The 25,109-nt window shown below is 40.3% G+C and overlaps 1 protein-coding gene across 3 annotated transcripts in view; it reads right to left on the bottom strand.

Annotated features, from left to right (window-relative positions):
* Window positions 1–1,875: 1,875 nt before the first annotated feature.
* ZRANB3 (zinc finger RANBP2-type containing 3) overlaps window positions 1,876–25,109 on the bottom strand; it is a 1,006,798-nt gene continuing 983,564 nt past the window's right edge. For all 3 annotated transcript variants that reach the window (XM_053698237.1, XM_053698236.1, XM_053698238.1), the window contains one exon: window positions 1,876–2,067. In XM_053698237.1, the coding sequence (XP_053554212.1) occupies window positions 1,969–2,067 (99 nt within the window). In that variant the 3' untranslated portion in view covers window positions 1,876–1,968. The remainder of the gene's footprint in view (window positions 2,068–25,109) is intronic.

Raw genomic sequence — 25,109 nt, forward strand, 5'->3', positions numbered from 1 at the left:
TTTAGTTAGTTTAAAAATATCTTTATGGTTAGATATTTTATTTCTTCCTTTGTGCTGAAACTGCAAAGGTGCCAAGTCCCAAAGAATAATTAATTACTTTTATCTTCTAATTTCTATAAATATTTTGCATTATACACATAACTAAATGTATCTGTTGTCAAACGAAGAATTAATGCTAAATAAGGTCCATAAAATGTCTCTTAGAAGGATTTAGGAAATAAGGACCTTCATGTTACTGTTTACTGCTACAGAAAATGTTACACAATTAACATGTTGAATTTCATATGGAGGATTTTTCCCATATTTGGGTATTCCTAGAAGCTAAAGCTAATTTCTAATAGTGTATAGTCTGGTGAAAAACAAAGCATGATTTGTGTGTGTGTAGTTTACTAAAAAATGACAAACTAATGGTTACATGCAATTAGTGCAAAACATAAATTATGCTTACCTGATAATTTTCTTTTCTTCTGACGGGAAGAGTCCACAGCTGCATTCATTACTTTTGGGAATTCAGAACCTGGCCACCAGGAGGAGGCAAAGACACCCCAGCCAAAGGCTTCAAATACCTCCCCCACTTCCCTCATCCCCCAGTCATTCTGCCAAGGGAACAAGGAACAGTAGGAGAAATATCAAGGTGAAAAAGGTGCCAGAAAAACAAAAATTTACTGCCGCCTCATAGACAAAGCACGGGGGGGGGGGGGGGGGGGGGGGAATTATCAGGTAAGCATAATTTATGTTTTTCTTCTTAAATGGGAAGAGTCCACAGCTGCATTCATTACTTTTGGGAAAACAATACCCAAGCTATAGAGGACAGTGAATGCAATCAAAGGGCGGATACAAAAAGGCGGTCCCTTCGAAAGGCACCACAGCCTGAAATTACCGACACCCAACATTAAAACTAAAATCGACAAGGGGTAAAAAAAAAAAATGGGGGAGGTATTTGAAGCCTTTGGCTAGGGTGTCTTTGCCTCCTTCTGGTAGCCAGGTTCTGAATTCCCAAAAGTAATAAATGCAGCTGTGGACTCTTCCCGTTTAAGAAGGAAAAGACTACAAAAGATATTAACACAAAGCTGCCAAAACTGTTCATCACTGACCAGGTTAGTGTCAGCTGGTCACTTAATGACTTACCCTACTCCATAATTAATTTCTAAACATAATGATTAAACTGGTTAGTGTCAGGGAACATCACTTATTTGTGTTGCACACTTTACCTATGTACTTATTTTACATTATCTATAATGTTATGCACTGATGTATTTTCACTGCACTCCATTCGTAATATCATTTTCTCTGCACTCCATTCGTAATATCATTTCTTCTAAGACACTTGTAATATCAGTCACATTTGCAAATTTCAGTTACTGATCTGTCTGTGTCTCTCAACAGGAAACTAAGGTACTTTTTTTTTCTAAAACCGCAAATGTCACAGATCAGTACCCACCTATATTATTTCCTGTAGCTGCAAAATATACAGTTTCCATGTCTGTACTTTTTTTCAGATATTATTTTCTATTATGATATGTTATGCTGTACGCCAAATAAGGCTATTAGGATATTACTGTATTTTGCTTAGCCAATAAGATGATGTTACGCATCAGATGCCTACGTGCATCCATGTCTATATATTGTGTTTTTTGGCCCCAGAATAAACGGAACATTTGCTAATGATAACCTGCCTGTGTGTGTTATTTTGGTAATTGTTTCCCGGACGTCCGAGAAGGTCACTGTTTTCCTCCAAGACTCATCTTTCAAATATTGCCCTGAGAAAATTCCTAACAGTCAGTAATTTAAACAATCAAATAGCTGTTTAGTAATAAAAAAAATTATGCCTTTTTAAATAAAGGAATAATTAAATAACACATGCAAGGTAAGAAGTCCTGATAAAACAATTACTTTATTTTATATATAAAATATGTATTTTCAAAATATTAATAGCAAACACACAGGGTGAGTTATATAAAAAGAAGTTTAGATCTTGGCAAAAAATTTTGTGATATCTGAACCATATTTTGAAGCGGTAGAAAGCTTCTTTGTCCGACTCCTTTCTTTAGCTTGTTTTGCAGTTCTCTGTAATCAAAAGAAAACAAATATTAAATCCAAGTACAACGTCTATAGCAATAAACAGGAAATTACCCCCCCCCCCCAAAAAAAAAAAAACCCCAACAACATCCTTCTCCTAAACTGTAAAAAGGTGACTCCCCTTATAAGTTCCTCCATTCTAAGTGACTGGACATGTACTATTCCGAGGGGATACGGGTGGGAACCTGGTATATATTGTCTATGGATATGATAAAAACATATAGAAATTTCTATTTAATTTGGATATCTTGGCTCACCCTTTCCATTATTCATGAGGAATGAATAACCACCAAAGCAGTGGCAAGCAAAATTTTTGGATAGATAAAAAAACAAATAATAAAATTATACAAAATAAAAAAAACTTAAGACAAACGAGCCACAGAAAGTAACATTTTCCCAATATTAGCTTAAAGGGACACTGAACCCAATTTTTTCTCTTTCATGATTCAGATAGAGCATGTGATTCTAAGCAACTTTCTAATTTACTTCTATTATGATTTTTTCTTAGTTCTCTTGCTATCTTTATTTGAAAAGAATGCATCTCAGTTAAGGAGCCAGCAATTTTTTGGTTCAGAACCATGGACAGAACTTGTTTAAAGGTGCTGTCCAATCAGCAAGGACAACCCAGGTTGTTCACCAAAAATGGGCCGGCATCTAAACTTACATTCTTGCTTTTCAAACAAACATACCAAGAGATTGAAGAAAATTTGATAATAGGAGTAAATTAGAAAGTTGCTTAAAATTGCATGCTCTATCTGAATCACAAAAGAAAATTTTTGGGTTCAGTGTCCCTTTAACACCTGATAAATGTCTAGCTTAGAATGAGTAAGGGAAGTATGTGATGTTTTCCAGAAGGTTGCTTTACATAGTTCAAAATGATTTTAAAAAAAAGGAAGTCCATACTGTCCTAGTAGAGTGAGCCCAGAGATCTTCAGGGGATGTAACGTTATAGAGATGATTAGACTTAATGTTGTATTGAATGGGAAAAAGGGGATTTAATTGGAGCATTTGCTTTATCATGGCCTTTGAGAAAAACAACTTTGTCAGAAGGTCTGGAATCATGTGTACTCTTAAAGGGACAGTTTAAACCAAAATTGTTATTGTTTAAAAGATAGATAACGCCTTTACTACCCATTCCTCAGCTTTGCACAACCAACACTGATATATTAATACACTTTATAACTTTTTTTTTTTTTTTTTTTTGTAAATAAATTTTTATTGAAGTTGAAGTAAAAATTGACAAACAGGATTCACCTTTAAGACAATAATACATCCAAGAGAATATTACAATGCCTATATGCAAATATTAGTTACAAAACGCGCATGTAATAGGAGAAATACATATCAAAAGTGAACATGGTGCTAGACAAAAGTTTAGGTGAAATGAATTAGAACTTCATTTTATATTATATTACTAGCGAATGATCTCCACAACCTAGTAGGAAAGACTTCTTAGCTTATCTGAATCAAGGTATCTGCCTGTGGAGGGTTAGCATCTGAGTCGGCCACTCTTGGGCCGCATTATATAGGGGGGGAGGGACTATCAGCGGGTGAGAGCCGCTTAAATATAAGGGGGGGGGGAGATGGAGGGGCGGAGCCTTCCAAACATTGCGGTGGAGCTTATAATGCAATTAAATCAGGAGTTATAGCTAATAGTGTCTGACCTATATATGAATATGATGCCTCCTACAATATTAATACTTTGAAACAGGTCACCAGCATGAAATATGCCATATCAACAGTGGGATTGCCAGTACTAAATAGTTCTAATTGAGAGTGCCTATGTATAACATTTGATATATTAAAAAGTCAGATGTGTATGAGTAACTTTGTAAGCAGGGAGCTAGTGATAAGATATTAGGTATATCCAATTGGTATATAGGCAGAAATCTCTAAGGACTGCCATTTGTAAAGGCAAACATGAACAAACATTGAGATAAAACATATGCAAAACAAGCTATAAATATGAGCTCCATATACAGCTATGAAACATATTTAAATATATAATGAGTATGCAACACTATAAATCTCAAAGTCAAGGTGGCTGGGTCAGGGGTGCTGCAGTTTACCGATTAGGCATTCTAAGGTCATTAGATAGGGATAGCAATTTCTGCGTGTAAATTAGAGCTAACACACATAACAGTCTAAGCATCTCTAGTATATAACAAGCTTAATTGATCGGATGAACTATAAACTAATGAACATAGGGGCACACATAGGGAGGCAATAAGAGATTCAAAAATAAGATAGTGTCCAGTTTCAGATAGATAATAGGTTAGCTATACTTTAGGAAATGTGATGAACCAAATGCTAAAGCAAGTATTAGAAATACACTCTTGATAACGCAAACTATTTTAACACATTCACCGCTAATAGCGAGTAACCTATAAGAAAACAAATATATCTTGTGCATCTCTAAAAATAATGCAAATGGGTTAAGTAGAGGCTATTCTGCATAGTGAGCCTTAAGTAACAATTTGTGAGCATAGTATAATATAATATAACTTAGATGGATACCCAAATTCAAAAGTCATACCAAACAAAACAATAAAAGAGTCGGGTACACATAATAGGCTTTAAATAGCAGTTTGTTTGCAGAACATAATGTAAGTTAGTATAGATGATACCTAGGTTAAATCGTCACAACCAGCAAACAATATAATGTTGAGCTCAAGTTTTACCATTAAGAAAAGTTTGGCCCTGAAGGGTGTCTCTGGGATGAACCAGTTTAGGCTATAAGGATATTTATCAGCTAAACTGATAAAAAAAAAACAGTGCAAGGGGTAACCATTACTATTTTATTAACAGCCCTTAATCGTTTAGCCTAATATTTATTGCACCAAAGTTCCAAAGAGATAAAACCTTTATTATAACAATTGAGAAGAAATTAGTCCCTTTGTTTCCGATCATCAGATCATCATTTATGGGATCTAATTTGAAGTCAGAGTCTCAAGTTGGTGGTGACAGATCCATGATGACTCCTTTACCCTACCCCAGATCGTACTGTTATAAGCGATGTACTCTGAGTGACCTGGGGAGCAAAATCATGCATGTCCCGTGTGGATAGCGATGAGGCATCAGGATATCCCAGCCGTCTGTGGACATCGACCCCTTCTATTTGTATACTGTATACGCTCTTGTCCACTCGGAGTGTAAACAGACTGACCTGACTTTTTAGGTGGTCATGCCGCCTCACAATTTCTGAAACTGGATCCGCTTCTCCATCTGTCATCACCTCTGCAATGCTATTCGGGAGAGGTATCTCAGCTATTTCCAGTACCTCCTCAATGAGAGCCATGTCATGCTTAATCGCTCTCCCTTGTGAGTGCTGCCAATTCCATATGGCCTCCACCCGGGAACAACACTGGGGCCCTACAGTGCTGAACCGGGCATCAAAGACATCTATGCGCTGATAATGTGAATCAGAGGAAGGTAAGTCGGCTCCATCATGCAGCGCATCAATACAAGCAGAGAAATGTTGGTCTAATCGATTAGACAGCTCTTTCAATAGTAATGCAATGTGCTCCATCTGTAGCTAGGTGCTCTGTGTAATCTTTCGCTCCGCTTCACCCTCAGGAGTTGTGACGACGGCTATAAATGTGAAAGTTGGTGCGTTATTTATTCCTTCACCTCCCGTTTCAAAGACATAACCAGCCTGAGTCTGTCACTATGTGTCATTCCCTTAGTAATGAACAGCCTGCAGTATAGCGGGGTTCCAGGGGTTCATGGGGATTAAATTAGAGCAGCGAAGTACGGTATCTGCCGTCTTAGGCCTGATTCCCCAGTCCAGTCAAATCCAATGTTTAAAGGGTGGATGAAGGCCCGTATCTGGTAGACGTCTGTCTGAACATGGATCAGTTAGTGTCCTCGCTACATTTATAGTGTAATCTGCCTCCTTTGGGGCAAGTTAATAGCCATTAAATGATATTATATAGAGGAGCTCTGCAGACACGCGTCCATTCTCTTTGCTAGTTGGCTCCGCCCCCCTTTATAACTTTTAAACCTCTAAATTTCTGCCGTTTTTTAAGCTACTACAGACAACCTCTTATCATATGCTTTTTTATTCGCTTATCATAAAACAAGAGATTGTAATTCGCGTGGGCCATATAGATAACATTGTGCTCTCTCCCGTGGAGTTGTTCATGACACTGCACTAATAGTTAAATTGCAAGTCAATAGATAATAGTCATGTGATAAGGAGGCTGTCAGAGGAGGCTTAGATACATAGTAATAACAGAGGTAAAAATTATATTTATATAACCATGTAGGCTGTGCAAAACTGGGGAATGGGTAATAGAGGGATTATCTATCTTTTAAAACAGTAACAATTTTGGAGTAGACTGTAGTTAAATATGCAGACATCCCACAACATCCAAATTCTATAAATGTTTATCATTTATAAACTAAAAATCCTGATTGAAAGCTGGAAAAATAATATCTTTAGAGGAATAAATGTCAAGAAACAATTTAGGTAAAAACTCTAGAACAACATGACAAACTACCTTGTCCTTGTGAAATTATAACAATGGCTCATGTATTGACAGTGCCTATAATTCAGAAACGTGTCTTACAGATGCTATGGCCACCATTACAAAGCAAAAACTTACAACATGACTCAAAGTGATGTAATGAGTGCACCCAGGAGAAAACATAAATTATGCTTACCAGATAATTTCCTTTCCTTCTGTATGAGGAGAGTCCACAGAACCTGGCCACCAGGAGGAGGCAGACACACCCCAGCCAAAGGCTTAAATACCTCCCCCACTTCCCTCATATCCCAGTCATTCTGCCAAGGGAACAAGGAACAGTAGGAGAAATATCAGGGTGTAAAGGAATAAACTTTTGGTCCGCCCAACAGAGAACACGGGCAGGGCGTGGACTCTCCTCATACAGAAGGAAAGCATAATTTATGTTTTCCTTCTTTATATGAGGAGAGTCCACGGCTTCATTCCTTACTTGTGGGAAACATATACCCAAGCTCTAGAGGTTACTGAATAAAAATGGGAGGGTAAAAAGAGAGGTGGACCCTATTCTGAGGGCTTCAGCTGAAGCAAAAATGTCAAACTTGTAAGATTTTTAAAAGGTATGTAAGGAGGACCAGGTAGCCGCCCTACAAATCTGCTCTATAGAGGCCTCATTCTTAAAGGCCCAAGAGGAGGCCACAGCTCTAGTTGAATGAGCCTTAATCCTCTGAGGAGGCTTGTGTCCCACTGTCTCATATGCTAAGCGAATAAGACTCCTCAACCAAAAAGATAAGGAAATGGAAGAGGCCTTCTGCCCTCTACGCTTCCCAGAATAGACAACAAACAAAGAAGAAGTCTGTCTAAATTCCTTCTTAGCTTGAAGATAGAACTTCAAAGCCCGAACCATGTCCAAATTATGGAGTAACCACTCCCTCGAAAGAAGAAGGATTAGGACACAAGGAAGGAACCACAATCTCCTGATTGATGTTGCGATCAGAAACGACCTTAGGGAGAAAACCTAACTCAGTACAAAGAACAGCCTTTTTAACATGAAAAACTAGGTAACGAGACTCACATTACAGGGCAGCCATCTTAGAGACTCTGCGTGCCGAAGCAATAGCCAGTAGAAAAAGAACCTTCCAGGACAGTAATTTGATGTCAACCACATGCATAGGCTCAAACGAAGCCCTCTGCAAAACTTTAAGTACTAGATTTAAACTCCAAGGAGGAGCGGAAGATCTAAACACAGGCCTGATTCTAGCCAGAGCCTGAACAAAAGATTGAACATCAGGAAGCTCAGCGAGCCTCTTGTGCAATAAAACAGATAGAGCCGAGGGGGCGGAGCCGGCACTGACTGGAGATGGCCGCGCGCTAAGTGAGCTCCGGTGACTTAGCCCACAAAGATACATATATAAACACTACAGACCCCATGAAATTCCATAAAACCGCAGCCAGAATTATCAAAGCAGGAGCCGTATGAGACATGCAGATGACTGATTAACACCACTAAGGATCACTTTTTCTATCATGCGCAACTAGGAGGTCATCCCCAGACAATCATCAGGTCGGCATAAGACATAGATTAAAGCTATATGCATTAAAGAGTTGTGAGCACAGATGTCGTGCGGTAAGTCTGAGCGCTATCTGCAGCTTCCCACACTTACCGGGTCACTCGCTAACAAGTTGAGGTCGCCATTTTGAGAGGGCACACGCACTTCAAATAGAGGGCTATATTGAAAGTGAAACCCTGCAGCCCTGTAACGCTCGGAAAATAAAGCCTGATAACGACATGATACACATTGGTTAAAAGCATGAAGGGGGGGGGCGGAGCCAACAGCCAACGCAACAAGACGTGCACCTCTGGAGCTCCCTGTTTTGCAGCCAAATAACCCTATATATTTGACAAGAAAATACACAATTTTGTGTAAATATTTATGGGCGATTCCTGAATTGATGTCCTAATTCATTGGCTATAACTGAATCTTCTGTGTACCGACCCAGTCTGCTGAGAGCGCAACTAGGGGCCCGAATTAGAGCTCACAACACTTAATCTCTACGGCCTCTCGGGCTAGAACGGAGATAGCTCTATCACAGACTGAGCCCACGATACTATACATAGGCTGAAATATGGAGGCAGACTATCAACTACTAAAGGCGCTACTCGACGGGCTGGATCAGCAGATCTCTAGCAACTTCCAAGATCTAATGCATACTCTCAAAACTTCCATGGAAGTAGGAGACGGCTGCGCACCCAAAATGGCGGAGAACAGTGTTCGCTATTTACCAAGTGCAGAGCCTCAACCCGTCGCAAATCCCTACTACCCCTCGACTGACGTTCCGGAAACCCAGCTTTATGTTCGTGACACAGTGATGCCGAAACAGCAAAATACTTCTCTTCCCCTGGATGAACCCACCTCCTGTAGCCCTGATTCCCCTGCGCGGGACGTGGAACTCTGTGTGGTGCTGCTCCTGTGCAGCAGTCAGGATGATGCGGCCGGCCTCTGTTCGGATTCCGATGCCGGCTCAAGTGTCGGGTGCCATGATAACCAGATAGCTACTGGGCGAGAGGAAACTTGTCATACAGGGAGACCTCAGAGAATAGACTATCCCAATCTAAGGAAGCAGTCGGGTCAGACAGCTTTGACTAATGTAGCCGCAAACAGACTGAGACACTTTGATGTGGAGCAGACTGGCCCGACGCTGCTTATTTTTTGGGCACCTTTTTGCAAACCGAGTCATCCAGACTGTTTGTTACCGTCTGGAGTGGGATGACTGTTACATCTTCAGTGGCAGATTGGAGCCTCATGGTAGTGGGTACATGCTCTCTTGAGTGGTTCGCTGCTGATCAAACCCCACAAGCCTCTATTAAGAGACCAATATAACGCATGTACTGTCTGCCTATAGCTCTAACACTTTGTTTCCCCTGTCCTACATGCTTTCAATCCAAGGCTGGTACCTTTCTATTTTCGGGGCACTGAGAATGGGGCATATGTCTCAAATAATAGGGACTTGTTATTATTATGTACTTTGTCCCCTTAAGCTTACTAGAGAAGTGTCACTTGCTATCATACAGCGGTCAATACACAGCCGCACCAATCTTTTTCAGTGAGCACACGGCTCATAATGTAACCCACTGTTAGACAGTACATGTCATTTTCAAGTTGCCTAGGTTCAGGTTAGCTCACCTGTTTTATTTATGTTTTTAAGTAGCAGAGCCTGTTAGTTATTATGGGATGTTATGAGTATAGATAAAACTGCACGGATGTGAACTGAAGAACTTTGGGTTAACCTTCACCTATATAATAATCTGTAATGTATAACCTCCTTAGTATGTGCCTCATTCCATGTTAGTAAGGAAACTTATTTCTATAAGCAGTTCTGTTGTGTATTCTATTTTCTTAAACTTATATCCTACAGTACTCCACACCTTAAATATACACAGCACTGCTTCTCCTTCAAGCCATAGAAATATATATTAATATTTCTTTTCTATTATTTTTTTTTCTTTTCTATATATAAATAGTCACTTGCAACGCTTAGCACTCTAACTACACATGGTACTGCATTCTCATCTCGACATAATATTCTTTGGATAATGAATACAGTTGTAGCTTGATTATTGCTATCTTAAGCTAACTCTTTGATGTATACCTCTAATATTTTGAAGATGGGCAGATTTGATTTGCGCATGTTGGGCTATAATATTTTAGCAGTATATTTTGTATTGACAAATTAACGTTGAGCATGTGTCCTACTAACCATTTTTAGATGTCCCCCAGTGCGTAGGACATATCACAATGTACTTAGCCCTAATTAGCACACAGCCATTAGCCTTTATCTCAAATGATCCAATTTTAAGTTAACTTAGTCTTTAAGCCTAAGTCAAGTCACCCTGCTCTATCATTAGCCGAATAAGCTACCTTACTTAAGCCTATTGGAGTTACTAATACCTCAGGGGTTCAGTTTTACATCCCCATTTATATTAAAGACTGACCTGAGTCTGTCTCCGCCTGATTTTATGGAGCTCATACCCTGAACAAAATTATATTTGTGGTATTCCCATAATAATATTTGGGACACACTGACTGCAGTTGATAGCCCCTTCCTACTTATCGGTTATATATACATTGTTGATACACTGGTTATACTACCTATCTTCTCTGATTTTGGGCCTTAAGCCAGAATTGGTCCCATGTGATACTGGCTTTAGTTCTAGTTATACCCCCACATACCAGTTTTATAGTGCAGTGGTTGGGGCTCGCAGTTATCAGATTCTCATAGGCTGAAAGTTAGTTTCAACATATAGGTAATATTTATTACTTAATACTAATTACTTTCGTCGCCCACGTGTATAGCAGTTAATGTATGTATGAACGTCTATATATGTATATGTAAATGCTATCATTGTTAGTGACTGTAGAACTGTCATTACTAGCTCTTTCATAGTTTTTTCCACATTATTAGTATACATTACTTGTCCATGATAAGCCTCTCTCCTCCCTTTCCCGCCGGAGCTTATTGCCGGTGGGTCATATCCCCACTCCTTTTTCCAGCTTCGTCTATAGATGACACTCCCCTAGGAGAGGGGCTCATCCGGAGATTCCCTATACCCTGAACATTCTACAGCCCCCCTCTCCACATAATACTACTGAGTGATTGTTGAGACCCCTTTCTTCCCATAATTGAGCTCTGGTTCTATCCTGGTCGCATATTCCACGCATTTGTCATTACTTTCTCATTATATGAGCATAACACTATATTTAGATAATTACTTCGCTCTGATGGAGCCATGCCCATCCCAGTAGTCATGTAAATAACAGGTCCCCCCTGTGAAGCCCACCCTTATATCCACCCAATAAGTCTTTCCATACCTGCTCTCATGTCCTATTTGGCTCCGCCCCCCCATCCCCCCCCACTCCACTTTGAGCGGCTCCTGCCCGCTGCGTCCCCTTATCCCTCTCCCCGCTAAATTGGTCCATAAGTGGCCAAACACAAGCTAATCCACATTTATCCTACTTTTACTAGATTATATAACGCTATAAATGCTTTTCATGATAATGTGGAGAATATACTCTATCTCCCCCCCTCCCTCTACCCCCATAAAACCAACCCTTCCTTGCTTCTATATTTTCTAAATTAATATTTTATGGTGTATTTATCCATCACAAGGTGGGGTCACTTCTAGTCTACATATCATATAAAAAATAAAACTGAGGTCTTAATTTGGATAGTCCAAACTCTTTACTAATACCTTTAATAAACGGGATTTATATGCCCCTTCTATCTAGATTCATTGCCTAGTTAACCTCAATGCTCCTTCATAACACTAACCAGCTATAGTTTCTCCATTCTTTTACTACTCACCATAGAGTACTACTCTTTAAATTTATGAATGTATACGATGTTGGCATAACTTGTGCTGTTTACCTGGCAAGATCATGGTATTAGTACTGTACTTTTCTCCTTTGTTACTATTGTTGGACGTTTCATTATTGTTATATTTGTTTATGACTTCAATAAAAAACTATTTAAAAAAAAAAAAAAAAGCATGAAGGGGCACTTTATTTGAAAGAAAATTGTTTATATACACTCAAGTTTACTGATGTGTTACAGCAGCCTGCATACACATCTCTAACTCTCACTCAGCACAAGTTAATTGTGGAGCAGGAATATCAGATGCTGGTAATGCAAACTTGAATAAGAATAACCACACATCCATACAGAGAAAAATGTTGTCATAAGTTCTGAACACTACTTGTTTATATCACTCATACATATGGATCTGTGTTAGCAGGGAAATACTTCTAAGGTTTACTACCTGAACCATATTGGCCTCTTCCACACCTCTAAATTAAAGCACAGATTTTTCCACAAATTAAGGTAATGGGTTGAGTGATACTTGTATCACAAAATGTGAAAGGCTACAAAGTCCCCCATAAAAGATCACTAGCTCTAAGGGAAATAGGGCAAAAAGGGGGGGGAAATAGTCGGATTACAAGAAACCCATTTCAAAAGAGGATCCATTAAAAAATATATACACAGCGGTTTTTCCCAACATTACCATAGCACACATAACAAAAAAAAGATTAATGGTGTAAGCATTCTCATACATAACACAATCCCATTTAAATTGATAAATAAAAAAAAAGATGCAGAAGGCAGATTCTTAGCCGTTAGTGGTGTGTTATACAACAAACCAGTAACATTGGTGAATATATATGCGCCCAATCATAAACAGGCAACCTTTTTTAAATCCGTAATACCCCTCCTCCAAGATATACAATTAGGACAACTGATAATGATGGGAGACTTTAATTTACCAATTAATCCTAAGTAAGACAGCTCAAACCCAAATATACAAGTAGCGAAAACCACACTGAAGGCGGTATGGAATTTTTAAAGAATTTTTGGCCTCCATGACCCATGGAGAGTTTCAAACCCTGAACGAAGGGACTACACTTTTTTTTCAAATCCGAATAAATCATATTCGAGGATAGATTTCATTCTGCTAGACCACTTAACTTTGGCACATGTAATATCAGCAAACATCTCACACACAGCCTGGTCTGACCACTCCATGGTCAGATGCTCAATCGCCTGGCCTTCAGCCCCAATAAGAGAATTTTCATGGAGACTTGACGAGACGCTATTATTGGACCCAGCAGTATGCAAGAGTATAGAAGGGGATCTACAGGAATATTTTAATAATAATACCAGGGAGGAGGTTACACCAGCAATGGTTTGGGAAGCACATAAGAGCTACATAAGGGGAACACTAATTAAAATTAAAGCTAATGAGAAAAAAAACAGAGGGAGGAATACAAACATATAGCTAAGGAGATTGAACACCTGGACTATGTCCACAAACTCCATCCACAAGATGAAAGGGTTTTTCAGCAACTGAAATTTTATAGATCAAAAATTATGTCACACTTACATATAAAGGCACAGGCGATCGCATTTAAATTAAAGCAGAAATTTTATTATGAAGCTAATAAACCGGGACGTCAATTAGCTAGATCACTCAAAGCTAGACAGGCAAAAACATACATTCACTCAATAAATACTTCATCAGGGGAGAAAGTAGAAAACACCAAGCAAATAGCAGAAACTTTCAAAAACTACTATCACACATTATATAATCTTTTCCCTAATTGATCTGTTCCAGAACACGAAATTACATGTTGGAACTACTTAGATACAGTTTAGGTTCCGGAAATATCAGAGAAAGATAGTGAGATGCTACAAGCCCTGATAATCTATGAAGAGATAATAGAAGCTATTAGGTCACTAAAACCTGAAAAAGCACCTGGACCAGACGGATTCTCTGGGTCTTACTATAAATTATTTTCACAGATTTTAACGCCCCACTCTCTGAACACTTTTAACCAAATAGATAGCAGAGGCACACTGCCGGACACTATGCTACAAGCATTCATCACAGTTCTCCCTAAGCCAGGTAAGAAACCAGACACCCCAGCCAATTATCGTCCGATATCACTATTGAACATAGATTTGAAAATTATGGCCAAGGTATTAGCGTCCAGACTTAACAGAATTTTACCGACTTTGATATCCTCGGACCAGGTGGGATTTGTACCACGGAGGGAGGCAAGGGACAACACTGTCAAACTCTTAAATATTTTAGAGTACATAAATAACAACAAAATCTCATCAATATTACTTTCTACGGATGCTGAGAAAGCATTCGATAGACTTGATTGGACCTTTCTCGAGACCATGCTTAATAAATTTAAATTTCCCCTCCCATTTATAAATAAAATCATAGCTTTATATTCATTCCCCACCCCCCAAATTAGAATAAACGGTACGCTCTCAGAACAATTTGAAATACGCAATGGGACCCACCAGGGATGCCCACTTTCCCAACTATTATTTATCCTATCACTAGAAATACTAGCAAATAAAATTCGGTTAAATGATAATATAAAAGGCATAACTATTAAAAGCAGAGAGTATAAATTGTCCATGTTTGCGGATGATGTTTTGATGTCCCTATCAGATCCCATAAGGTCTCTCCCCGCGGTGCAGTCAGAACTACTAGAGTATGGAGGAGTCTCAAATTTCTTAGTAAACACTAATAAATCAGAACTAATGCCCCTACACATACCTTCAACCGATATAACTTACATTAAGAGTTGTAGTAGCACTTTTGCGATCCAGCAGAAATGCATTAAATACCTGGGAATATATTTGTTGAACACTTTAGACTCGAGTTTTTAATTATTCTAAGCTACTGAAGGATATATCTACCCAGGCCTCATCTTGGCTGTCTAAAAACATATCATGGATAGGGAGAATAAACACAGTTAAGATGGTATTGCTACCAAAAATCCTGTATATCCTACAGACGTTACCACTTCCAAATACTCAAACATATATACAGAAACTACAGGGAGTGATACACGACTATATCTGGAAAAAAAGGCCTGCTCGAGTAAACAAAATATCATTATACGCTTACAAAGACATGGGGGGGTCTAGGAGTACCTAACATAACACTATACAAACAGGCTATTTCACTGCAAAGAATAGTAGAATGGAGTAGACATAGATCGGATGAGCCAAAGCATTGGATTCATATAGAGCATGACATCTCAGGCATCCCACAATTAGGGGGGATATGTTGGCTACCTAAATTATTAAATAAATCACAGTCTAATGTTACCTCTATAACATTAAATACCATTACAGATTGGAAGCTCATACGCGATAGCTACAGGGGTATCTCCGGTATGTACTCTCCTTTGACACCAATTCTGGCAAACCCTGAATTTATGGAAGGACAGGGACATCATTCAGGTAGTGACAATAGCTTAAAAAGTTATGTTCCTGTCACCCAAATAACCAAATTGGGGAAATTATTGCAGAAAACTGAGCTACAAGAGGTGGGAAATGGGTATTTTCGACAATGGCTACGGTTTCATCAAGTGAGTCATTACATATTGACACATAGAGATAGGGCTAGTTTGTTGAGGGCACTTACACCCTTCGAACAGTTGTGCATCTCCAACTACCCGCAGAAGGGGATTATATCCATTATTTACAAATTATTACTCAAGGCCACGGCTCCTAACCCTCACAATTACGTAAAAGGATGGGAGAGGGAATTATTGGGACCACAAGGACCAAAGATCTGGAATGAGATTTTTTATAACATAGCCCACTCTGCTCACACAACAAGTGCCCTAGAAACAAATTATAAACTACTGTTCCGCTGGTACTTAACCCCAAATAGACTAAAATACTTATTCCCATCAGATAATGAGAAATGCTGGAGATGCAAAAAAGAAGTGGGAAACATGGGACACATTTGGTGGTCCTGTGAGATGGTTAAATCATACTGGATGAAAATAATTAAAGAAATAAATAAAGCCTTATCTTTTAATATTTCTTACAACCCACTAATATGCCTATTCAATATGCTAAAGGAGGTCAAATGTACTAATAGGCGGAGAATCGGACATATTATGTTAAACACAGCCAAACAACTCATTGCATCTGCTTGGAGATCTAATAAGATTCCCACGATAGGGGCATGGAGGGAGAAGGTGAAAGAAGCCTTAATGCTAGAGAGATACTTCTATTTTAAAACAAACAGAATGTCAATGTACTATGATATGATGTTCTATTAGGAGTCTTACACAGGGAATTTAACTAGAAATTAGATAGAGGGTTAGCTACAAATGTTCTTCTCGAGACACAGTAGGAGATATGGATGGAATCCTTAGCCACATTACTGTGTTACTATAACATAATCTTTAAGAATTTACGAGATATCAATCTCTGCAGGAAGTTGTTAATATTTTCGATTTTGTTATTTTTGATATTTTAGTTGTATTTGTTATTGGTATAGTGGGTATATTGTAAAAGTTTATACTATTACGTGAAGTACATGAAGAAGACGGACAATACAAAACTCTACACGAAGGAGTTAAATTGAGATAGATATGGTCTCAAGTGGCATATCCGTGAATTGATCAGGAGTGTGATTGGACTATGTTTCAAGTTTGAAATCAGCATGCCAGACTTTATGTATCCTGTCTAATTTTGTTGACTGTATCACATAAAAATCTTAATAAAGAAAAAAAAACCCCCAAAAAAAAACAGATAGAGCCGAATTCCATCCCTTCAGGGAACTAGCAGAAAGGCCCTTCTCCAGACCATCCTGGAGAAAAAATCCTGGAAACCTTGACCTTATACCAGGGGAATCCACGCTCTTCACACCAGAATAAGTAGGTCCTCCACACCTTATGATAGATGTGACAAATGACCGGCTTTCGAGCTTGAATATCAATCACTCTCTCAGAAAAACCTGGCTTGGCTAAGACTAAGCGTTCAATCTCCACGTAGTCAGTCTTAGAGAATCTTGTTTCTTAATGAACAAAATGACCTTGTTCCAGCAGATCCCTGCGACAAGGTAACCTCCATGGAGGAGATGAAGACATCCCCACCAGGTCTGCAAACCACGTCCTTGGGGTCCACGATGGAGCAATTAGTATTGCTGAAGCTTGCTCCTGCTTGATGCGGGCCACTACTCGAGGAAGAAGTGGTAACGGTTGAAAAATGTAAACTAGATTGAACCTCCAAGGCACTGCTAATGCATCTATTAGCTCCGTCTGAGGATCCCTGGACTGCGACCCATATCTGGGTAGCTTGGTATTGAGCCGGGATGCCATGAGATCTATCTCCGACGTCCCCCATTTGTTACAAATCTCCGCAAACACCTCGGGATGGAGAGACCATTCCCCCAGATGAAAGGATTATCTGCTGAGGAAATATGCTTCCCAGTTGTCCACACCCAGAATGTGGATCGCTGACAGCGAGCAGTTGTGGGCCTCCACCAATTCCAGCATCCGAGATACTTCTCTCGTTGCTAGGGAGCTCCTCGTTCCCCCCTGATGGTTGATGTAAGCCACCGAGGTTATGTTGTCTGATTGGAATCTGATAAACTGGGATGAACCCAGAAGAGGCCAAACCTTCAGAGCATTGAAGATCGCTCGAAGTTCCAAAATATTGATCGGGACCTTCCTGGCACCCCAAACAGCTCCCCATCCTGATAGACTTGCATCCATAGTCACAATCTCCCAGGATGGTCTCAAGAAGGATGTCCCTTGGGACAGGTGATCTGGACAGAGCTATCAAGAGAGCGATTCTCTCGACCGGTTGTCTAGAGAAATCTGTTGAGACAGATCCGAGTGGTCACCGTTCCACTGACTTAGCATGCACAGCTGAAAAGGTCTGAGATGGAATCTGGCGATTGGGATGATGTCTATGCTGGACACCATGAGCCTAATTACCTCCATACACCAGGCCACAGAGGGACTAAAGGAGGTCTGTAGGGCAAGAAAATTGGATGTTATTTTGTAATGTCTCTCGTCTGTGAGAAATATCCTCATGGATATGGAGTCTATTATCGTACCCAGGAATTCCACCCTGGTACTGGGAACAAGAGAACTCTTTTCTAAGTTTATCTTCCATCCATGAGATTGAAGAAGACGAGCTTTTGAAAGCTCCTCTGTCAGCCGACAGGATGGAGCCTGAACCAAGATGTCGTCTAAGTATGGCGCTACTGCTATAACTCTGGTTCTCGCTACTGCGAGCAGAGCCCCCAGAACCTTCATAAAGACTCTTGGGGCAGTAGCTAGACCAAATGGAAGTGCTACAAACTGGAAGTGTTGGTCCAGGAACGCGAATCTTAGGAACTTGAAGTGATCCTTGTGTATAGGAACATGAAGGTAAGCATTCTTCAAGTCTATCGTGGTCATGAACTGTTCTTCTTGAGCTAAGGGCAGAATGGACCTTATCGTCTCCATCTTGAACGATGGGACAGACATGAACTTGTTTAAGCACTTTAGGTTAAGAATCAGGCGAAACGTACCCTCCTTCTTTGGGACCACAAAAAGGTTTGAGTAGTACCCCAGACCTCTCTCTGCAAGAGGTACCGGCACAATTACTCCCAGAGAGGAGAGATCCCTCATGCACCCTAGAAAAGCTTCTTGTTTTTCTGGTCTCAAAGACAGGTTTGATAAGAGGAATTTGCCCCTGGGTGGATGAGATTTGAAACCTCCCCAAGCCAAGCCTCCAAAAAGAGAGATATTCTGCCCCCAACACGATCCAGCAACGGATCGGGGGCCACCCCTTCATGCCGATTTTGATTTGGCAGGCTTCTTGTTCTGCTTGATCTTATTCCAAGACTGAGAAGGTTTCCAAGTTCCCTTGGACTGTTCAGGCTTTGCAGAGGGTTGCTGGCGTTGGGATTTATCTGAACGAAAGGGACGAAAATGAGGATCTTGTCCTTTAGGTTTATTCTTCTTATCCTGTGGTAGAAAGGCACCTTTGCCACCAGTGACCGTGGATATGATTGAGTCCAGCCTTGGACCAAAAATAATCTTCCCCTTAAATGGAAGGGAAAGTAATCTAGATTTTGAAGTCATGTCCACAGACCAAGAATTTAGCCAGGGTGCCCTACGGGCTAGTACAGAAATACTTGATGTCTTGGAATTCAGGCGAATAATCTGCATATTTGCATCACAGATAAAATAATTAGCTACCCTCAAGGCCTTAATTCTTTCTTGGATCGCGTCAAGGGGACCTTCCACCTCGATCATTTCAGATAAAGAGTCGCACAAATAGGTAGCGGCTCCAGCCACCGCAGCAACCGCCGCTGCCGGGTTGAAATAAATACCCCGTTTGCTGAAACATCTTTCTTAACAGAGTTTTTAACTTCTTATCCATGGGTTTCTTAAACGACGAACTATCCTCAAGCGGGATAGAAGTGCGCTTGGCAAGCATGGAGATAGCGCCATCCACCTTAGGGACGGAACCCCACAACTCCAATTGAGAGTCCGGGACCGGGAACAATTTCTTAAAGGAAGAATGGGAAAAAGAAGAACCAAGTCTCTCCCATTCATTCTTAATAATATTCCCCATCTTTACGGGAACCGGGAAAGTCTGTGGCACCATCCTGTCCTCATAGACCTTATCAAGTTTAGGAATAGAAGGTTCCTCAGATAATTTAGGTTCTGGAACCTCTAAGGTAGCCAAAACCTCCTTTAATAGAAAGCGTAGGTGTTCGATCCTAAATCTAAAGTCTGGTTCCTCCGCAGCTGGAGGCTTAGAGGCAGCAGATTCTGACCCAGAAAGAGCATCCTCTGAAGTATCAGAGGCGTCCTCATCAGCGGATAATCTTGAATCAGATAAATCCAACAAGTTGGTAGATGACCCCTGGAAAGGATAGCAATATTTGACACTGCCGTTTGTAGCTGTTCAGTAAAGTCTGGCGGTAAGAGGGCCCCTCCTGAAGGAAGATTAGCAGTGCAATGGGAAGCTGCATATGTAATAGGAGATGATTGCAGGGAACGCACCTCAAAAGACTCCTCAGAGGTGGACAGCTCAGTGATACTAAACATCTTGGTTTTCTTAGATATAATTACTTTATCAAGGCATGTGGAACATAATTGAGCAGGTGGGTATACCATAGCCTCCTCACAATACAAACAGGTATTAGACTTAGGTAAAGAGGCAGTACCCTCTAACGTATTAGAGTCCTCCATAGCTTGCGCCATGCAGGACTGCCCCTGCTACAAGAAAAAGCGCGCCAAACCTCATAGGCTGTGCAGCTAACCAAAAACGAAAGTAAAACCTGAATATTCCAACATCTGCCTGAGCCTCATCTCACACATGTCGCAGCATAAAACATAATAAAGTAAATTATGCAGTAAATCCCCCCTGTTCAATAATCCCCTCCTGGAGATATTAACCTTTGATTCCATACAGATAAAAGGAGTCACACTGTGACCCTGTCTTCTTGCGTTATCATATGAGTATAAAAATAAAACTCGTCAACACTGATTGCTTAGGAGCTGTTAATACGAGTCTGGATGGTTTCGCAGAAAGACTCTCCCTGCATCTCCAGACCCTAACATTCGTCAATGCTCTCACTGAGAGGCTGAAAAAAATACTTAAATCTCCAGTCCCATACCAAAGGGTACTACCCTACATAAGGAACTACTACCCTACATAAGACGACATGATGTTTGTAGCTTTAGATACAATGTGAACCAATGCCTGGAAAAATTGGATCACAAAGGAATCTTATTCCTATCTAGTACTAGACATTGCTTAGATTGCTGAAACAAACCTTTAGTTTGTTAGAACATGTATAAGAGCCTTGGAGATAACCACTATGTTGAAAGTGTAGAAGATGACAGTTCTTTAATAATAAAGCGAAGAATTATGTCACATCATCCACAAAGAGAAGTCATCACAAGCTTAATAACAAACAGGAAACACTGACACTGTTCTAATTTTAGGCACAGTAAACACCTTCAGATAGCCCAGCATGCTAATGCACTGTGGCTGAGCTCTGTAGCAACCCGAGGGTTGCAGGTTCGATCCACGGCGAGGTCCACTCAGCCTTTCATCCTTACGAGGTCGATAAAATGAGCAGCGCCTTGAGACCCTTACAGGTGATTAGCCGCGCTTTACAAGTACCCAATACATACATACATACAATATAAAGTTTTGGTTATGCATAGTTAAATAACTGCAATATACTTTCATTATTTATTTTGCCCCATTTTCATGCATTTTATCTCTAAAAATTTTGACTTTTTGACTGAAAAACACACTACATATTTATCAGGGCTAACCCTGCTACATATTTCCCCTAACTGACTTTAACAAAACTAGAAATGATCACCAAAATATAAGCACTTTCTATATCTTGGCCCATATCCCTGGGTAATACTTACCAGTGAGAACCCCTCTCCCTAAGGGTGTGGATAGAACTGCCACCTCCCCTGGTTACCTGTATAACGGTAACCTCCAAGCACTGCTCCCTCCTCCTCCTAGTGCTGGACAGACCAATAGGTGTACCAGGCAAATGGCAGGGAACTTGACTAATGGGAGATCCCAAGATGGTAAAGCGGTCTTCTTACAGGGATAGATATGGGATAAAGATTGAAATAACAGCATTACCAAATGTTCCTGAGATCACTTTTTCCTGAGATGGCTGAAATTGCAGGTATCTTCGGTGTTGGTGTACTGAGACCCTTAAAAACCATCATGAAGAAATTCTAGCAGTTTAGATAATTGAATATTTTATGCTGAAGCACCATGGTGTACTATCCAGGCGAAAAAGGTATCCCAAACTCTATAGTATGTATTTGTAAGGTGTTGCAGATCACCTCTACTGTCCCTTTAAGCTTGGCTCTTCCCCCTATTTAAGGCCGCCTTCCAGACACACTATTGCTGGTTTATTGCAGACCTACCTGCGAACAAGCTCACTGTTCCCAGTTCCCTGCAACCTGTCAGCTCTTCGTTAGACTGCTGCTGCAGTCAGATCCTCAGCTCCTGTGTCCTCAGCTGACGTCATCAGCTACTGACGAGACTGCGTGTCATTCCTCACACGCTGTCTCACTGCCTACATCTCAGTTTGTCCTGCTGTTCAGCGCATAGGAGTTCCACAGATTTACTTACCTGCTTCATTTCCCAGACCGGACCGGACTTCCACATTTACCAACTTGAACTACCTTCCGGTCTGTGAGTACTCTCCTTACTGAGCAACTGCTATTTCTTGTGAGTACTAACTTTCAACTTGCTGCATCCACTGCATATATTGCCTGCTTGTCATACGTGTGATAACTTTCTATGTAACCACACTGTGCTTCCAGCTTTGGCATATATTAAGTCACGGACTTAACCCATACAGCATCTTTAGTGGTTAAGTCTGTGACACAAAACAACCTTTTATATGTCAACACTACAAGCAACATTTATCTGTGACTACTTGCTTTAACATTTGAACTGTTAAACTGTTTATTATAAATTAGCAATCCACAACTCCACTTTATACTAGAAACGTTTACTACATTTTGTTACATAATAAACCAGCCTATGTTTGATGTCATCTTAGGCATAAACTGGTTACACACACATAAACCGGTAATTAACTGGGAAAACCTTAGCTTACACTTCTCACCTCCTCTCCACCCAGATTCTTGTAATTTTAACGCTTCAATTTCCCAGGTTTCTGACAATTCCCTGCCTACCCATTATAATCAGTTCTCTGATGTATTTAATAAAAAAGAAGCAGAGACTTTACCTCCCCACAGGGCCTACGACTGCCCTATTGACCTTTTGCCTGGTGTCTCTATACCTTTCGGGCATATATACCCCCTCTCGAAGCCCGAGCTAGAACACCTGAAAGGCTATATAGATGAGAACCTGAGGAAAGGTTTTATAAGACCTAGTACCTCTCCCGCAGGTGCGGGCATTTTTTTCGTTACTAACAAGGATGGTTCTCTACGCCCTATTGTGGATTACAGAGAGCTTAATAAACGCACTCGCAAAAATAGATATCCGCTTCCCCTTATACCAGAGTTAATAGAACGATTACGTGGCTCCTCTGTATTCACCAAATTGGATCTCAGGGGAGCATACAATCTAATCAGAGTAAGAGCAGGTGACGAATGGCTTACTGCATTTAGGACCAGATATGGCCTGTTTGAGTATACAGTAATGCCATTCGAGTTATGCAATGCACCTGCTACATTTCAGTGTCTCATCAATGACATCTTCAGGGACATTTTGGATGTATACGTTGTTGTCTATTTAGACGATATTTTGATTTTCTCCCAAAACCTCGATGATCATAAAATTCATGTGGCTAATGTTTTAAAGCGGTTGCGACAACATCAGTTGTATGCCAAATTAGAAAAATGTATTTTCGATTCCCAAGATATCACATTTTTAGGTTACCATATCACTCCCCTTGGTATTGGAATGGAAAACAACAAAGTTCAAGCAATAAAGGATTGGCCTATTCCTCGTTCAAAAAAAGATGTTCAACGATTTTTAGGTTTTTCCAATTTTTATCGAAAATTTATCCCAGGCTTTGCTGCTATTACAAAACCGCTATCTGATTTAACCAAACTCACTTCCACTTTCCATTGGACAGAAGCTACTCAAACTGTTTTTGATTTACTGAAATCAAAATTTTCATCCGCCCCCATTCTACAATTCCCAGATCTTAACAAACAATTTATTCTGGAAGTAGATGCGTCGGATTACGCCATAGGTGCCATTCTTTCACAAAGGAAATCTTTCAAGGACCCCATACATCCTGTGGCATATTTTTCAAGGATCATGCAACCAGCTGAAATTAATTATCCAGTCGGAGAGAAGGAACTACTGGCTATTAAGTCCTCTTTTGATCAGTGGCGTCATCTTTTGGAAGGAGCCTCTCATCCTACCATCATATATACTGATCACAAAAACCTCCAGTATCTTCAATCCAACAGGACTCTTTCATCCAGACAGCTCCGTTGGAGTTTGTACTTCTCTAGATTCCAATTCACCATCTGCTACAGACCTGGCATAAAGAATGGCAAGGCTGATGCTCTCACTCGTAAGGATACCAGAGTTTCCTTGGATAGGACCCCTTCTACAGTCATTCCTAAGCATAACTTTATGGGCTTACTGACAGACTCCACTGTAGACTTGAGAAAACAAATTAAGACTGCACAATCCTTGGATGATTCCAAACCCATAAACATCCTAGTCCAACAAGACGATGGTCTCCTTTACATGAATGACAAACTCTACATACCTCCACCTCTAAGACATTCCATATTTAAATTGACGCATGACTCCCCCCTAGCAGGACATATGGGTACCGATAAAACCTTAAACTTAATCAGTAGGTATTATTGGTGGCCCTCCTTATCCAAATCTGTGAAGAATTATGTCTCTCAGTGTGATGTCTGCGCCACTTCAAAACATTCCCGTCAACACTCAATGGGTCTACTCCAACCTCTTCCAGTTCCTCATCATCCCTGGCAGTCACTTTCAATGGATTTTATAGTTGACCTTCCACCATCTCACTCTTACACTACCATATACGTGGTCACTGACTTATTTTCCAAAATGGCACATTTCATCCCAGTTTCAGATGTACCCACCTCTAAAGTCACATCCGAATTATTCATTAAAGACATTGTACGCCTTCATGGACTACCAACATCTGTGTTGAGTGACAGAGGGACACAGTTTATGTCTAAATTCTGGAAACATCTCTGCTTTACATATGGATCAGAAATTGAGCACCTCATTCCACCCACAAACTAATGGACAGACCGAGCGTGTTAACCAGTGGATTGAGCAGTACCTGCGTTGCTTCTGCTCTCAACATCAAGATTCATGGGTTCCATACTTACCCCTTGCCGAAATCGCTTACAATAACCATGTTAACTCATCCACTGGTTACACCCCCTTCTACATCAATTACGGTATCCATCCTCGCTTCAACCTTCTCCCGAGAGTTGACACGCAGTCTCCTCAGGTTAACGACCTTGTTAACGATATCTCTAGAATATTCACATCGGTGAGACAACATATACTTGAGGCTCAATCCTCACAACGAAAGTACTATAACCTCCGCCATAGAAAGCCTCCAGACTATAAGGTTGGACAATTGGTATGGTTATCAACAAAGAACCTTAAACTACATTACCTGAGCAGAAAATTGGGGAAACTGTTCAT

Source organism: Bombina bombina, chromosome 1 (genome assembly GCF_027579735.1).
Source record: "Bombina bombina isolate aBomBom1 chromosome 1, aBomBom1.pri, whole genome shotgun sequence".
Classification (NCBI taxonomy): domain Eukaryota; kingdom Metazoa; phylum Chordata; class Amphibia; order Anura; family Bombinatoridae; genus Bombina; species Bombina bombina.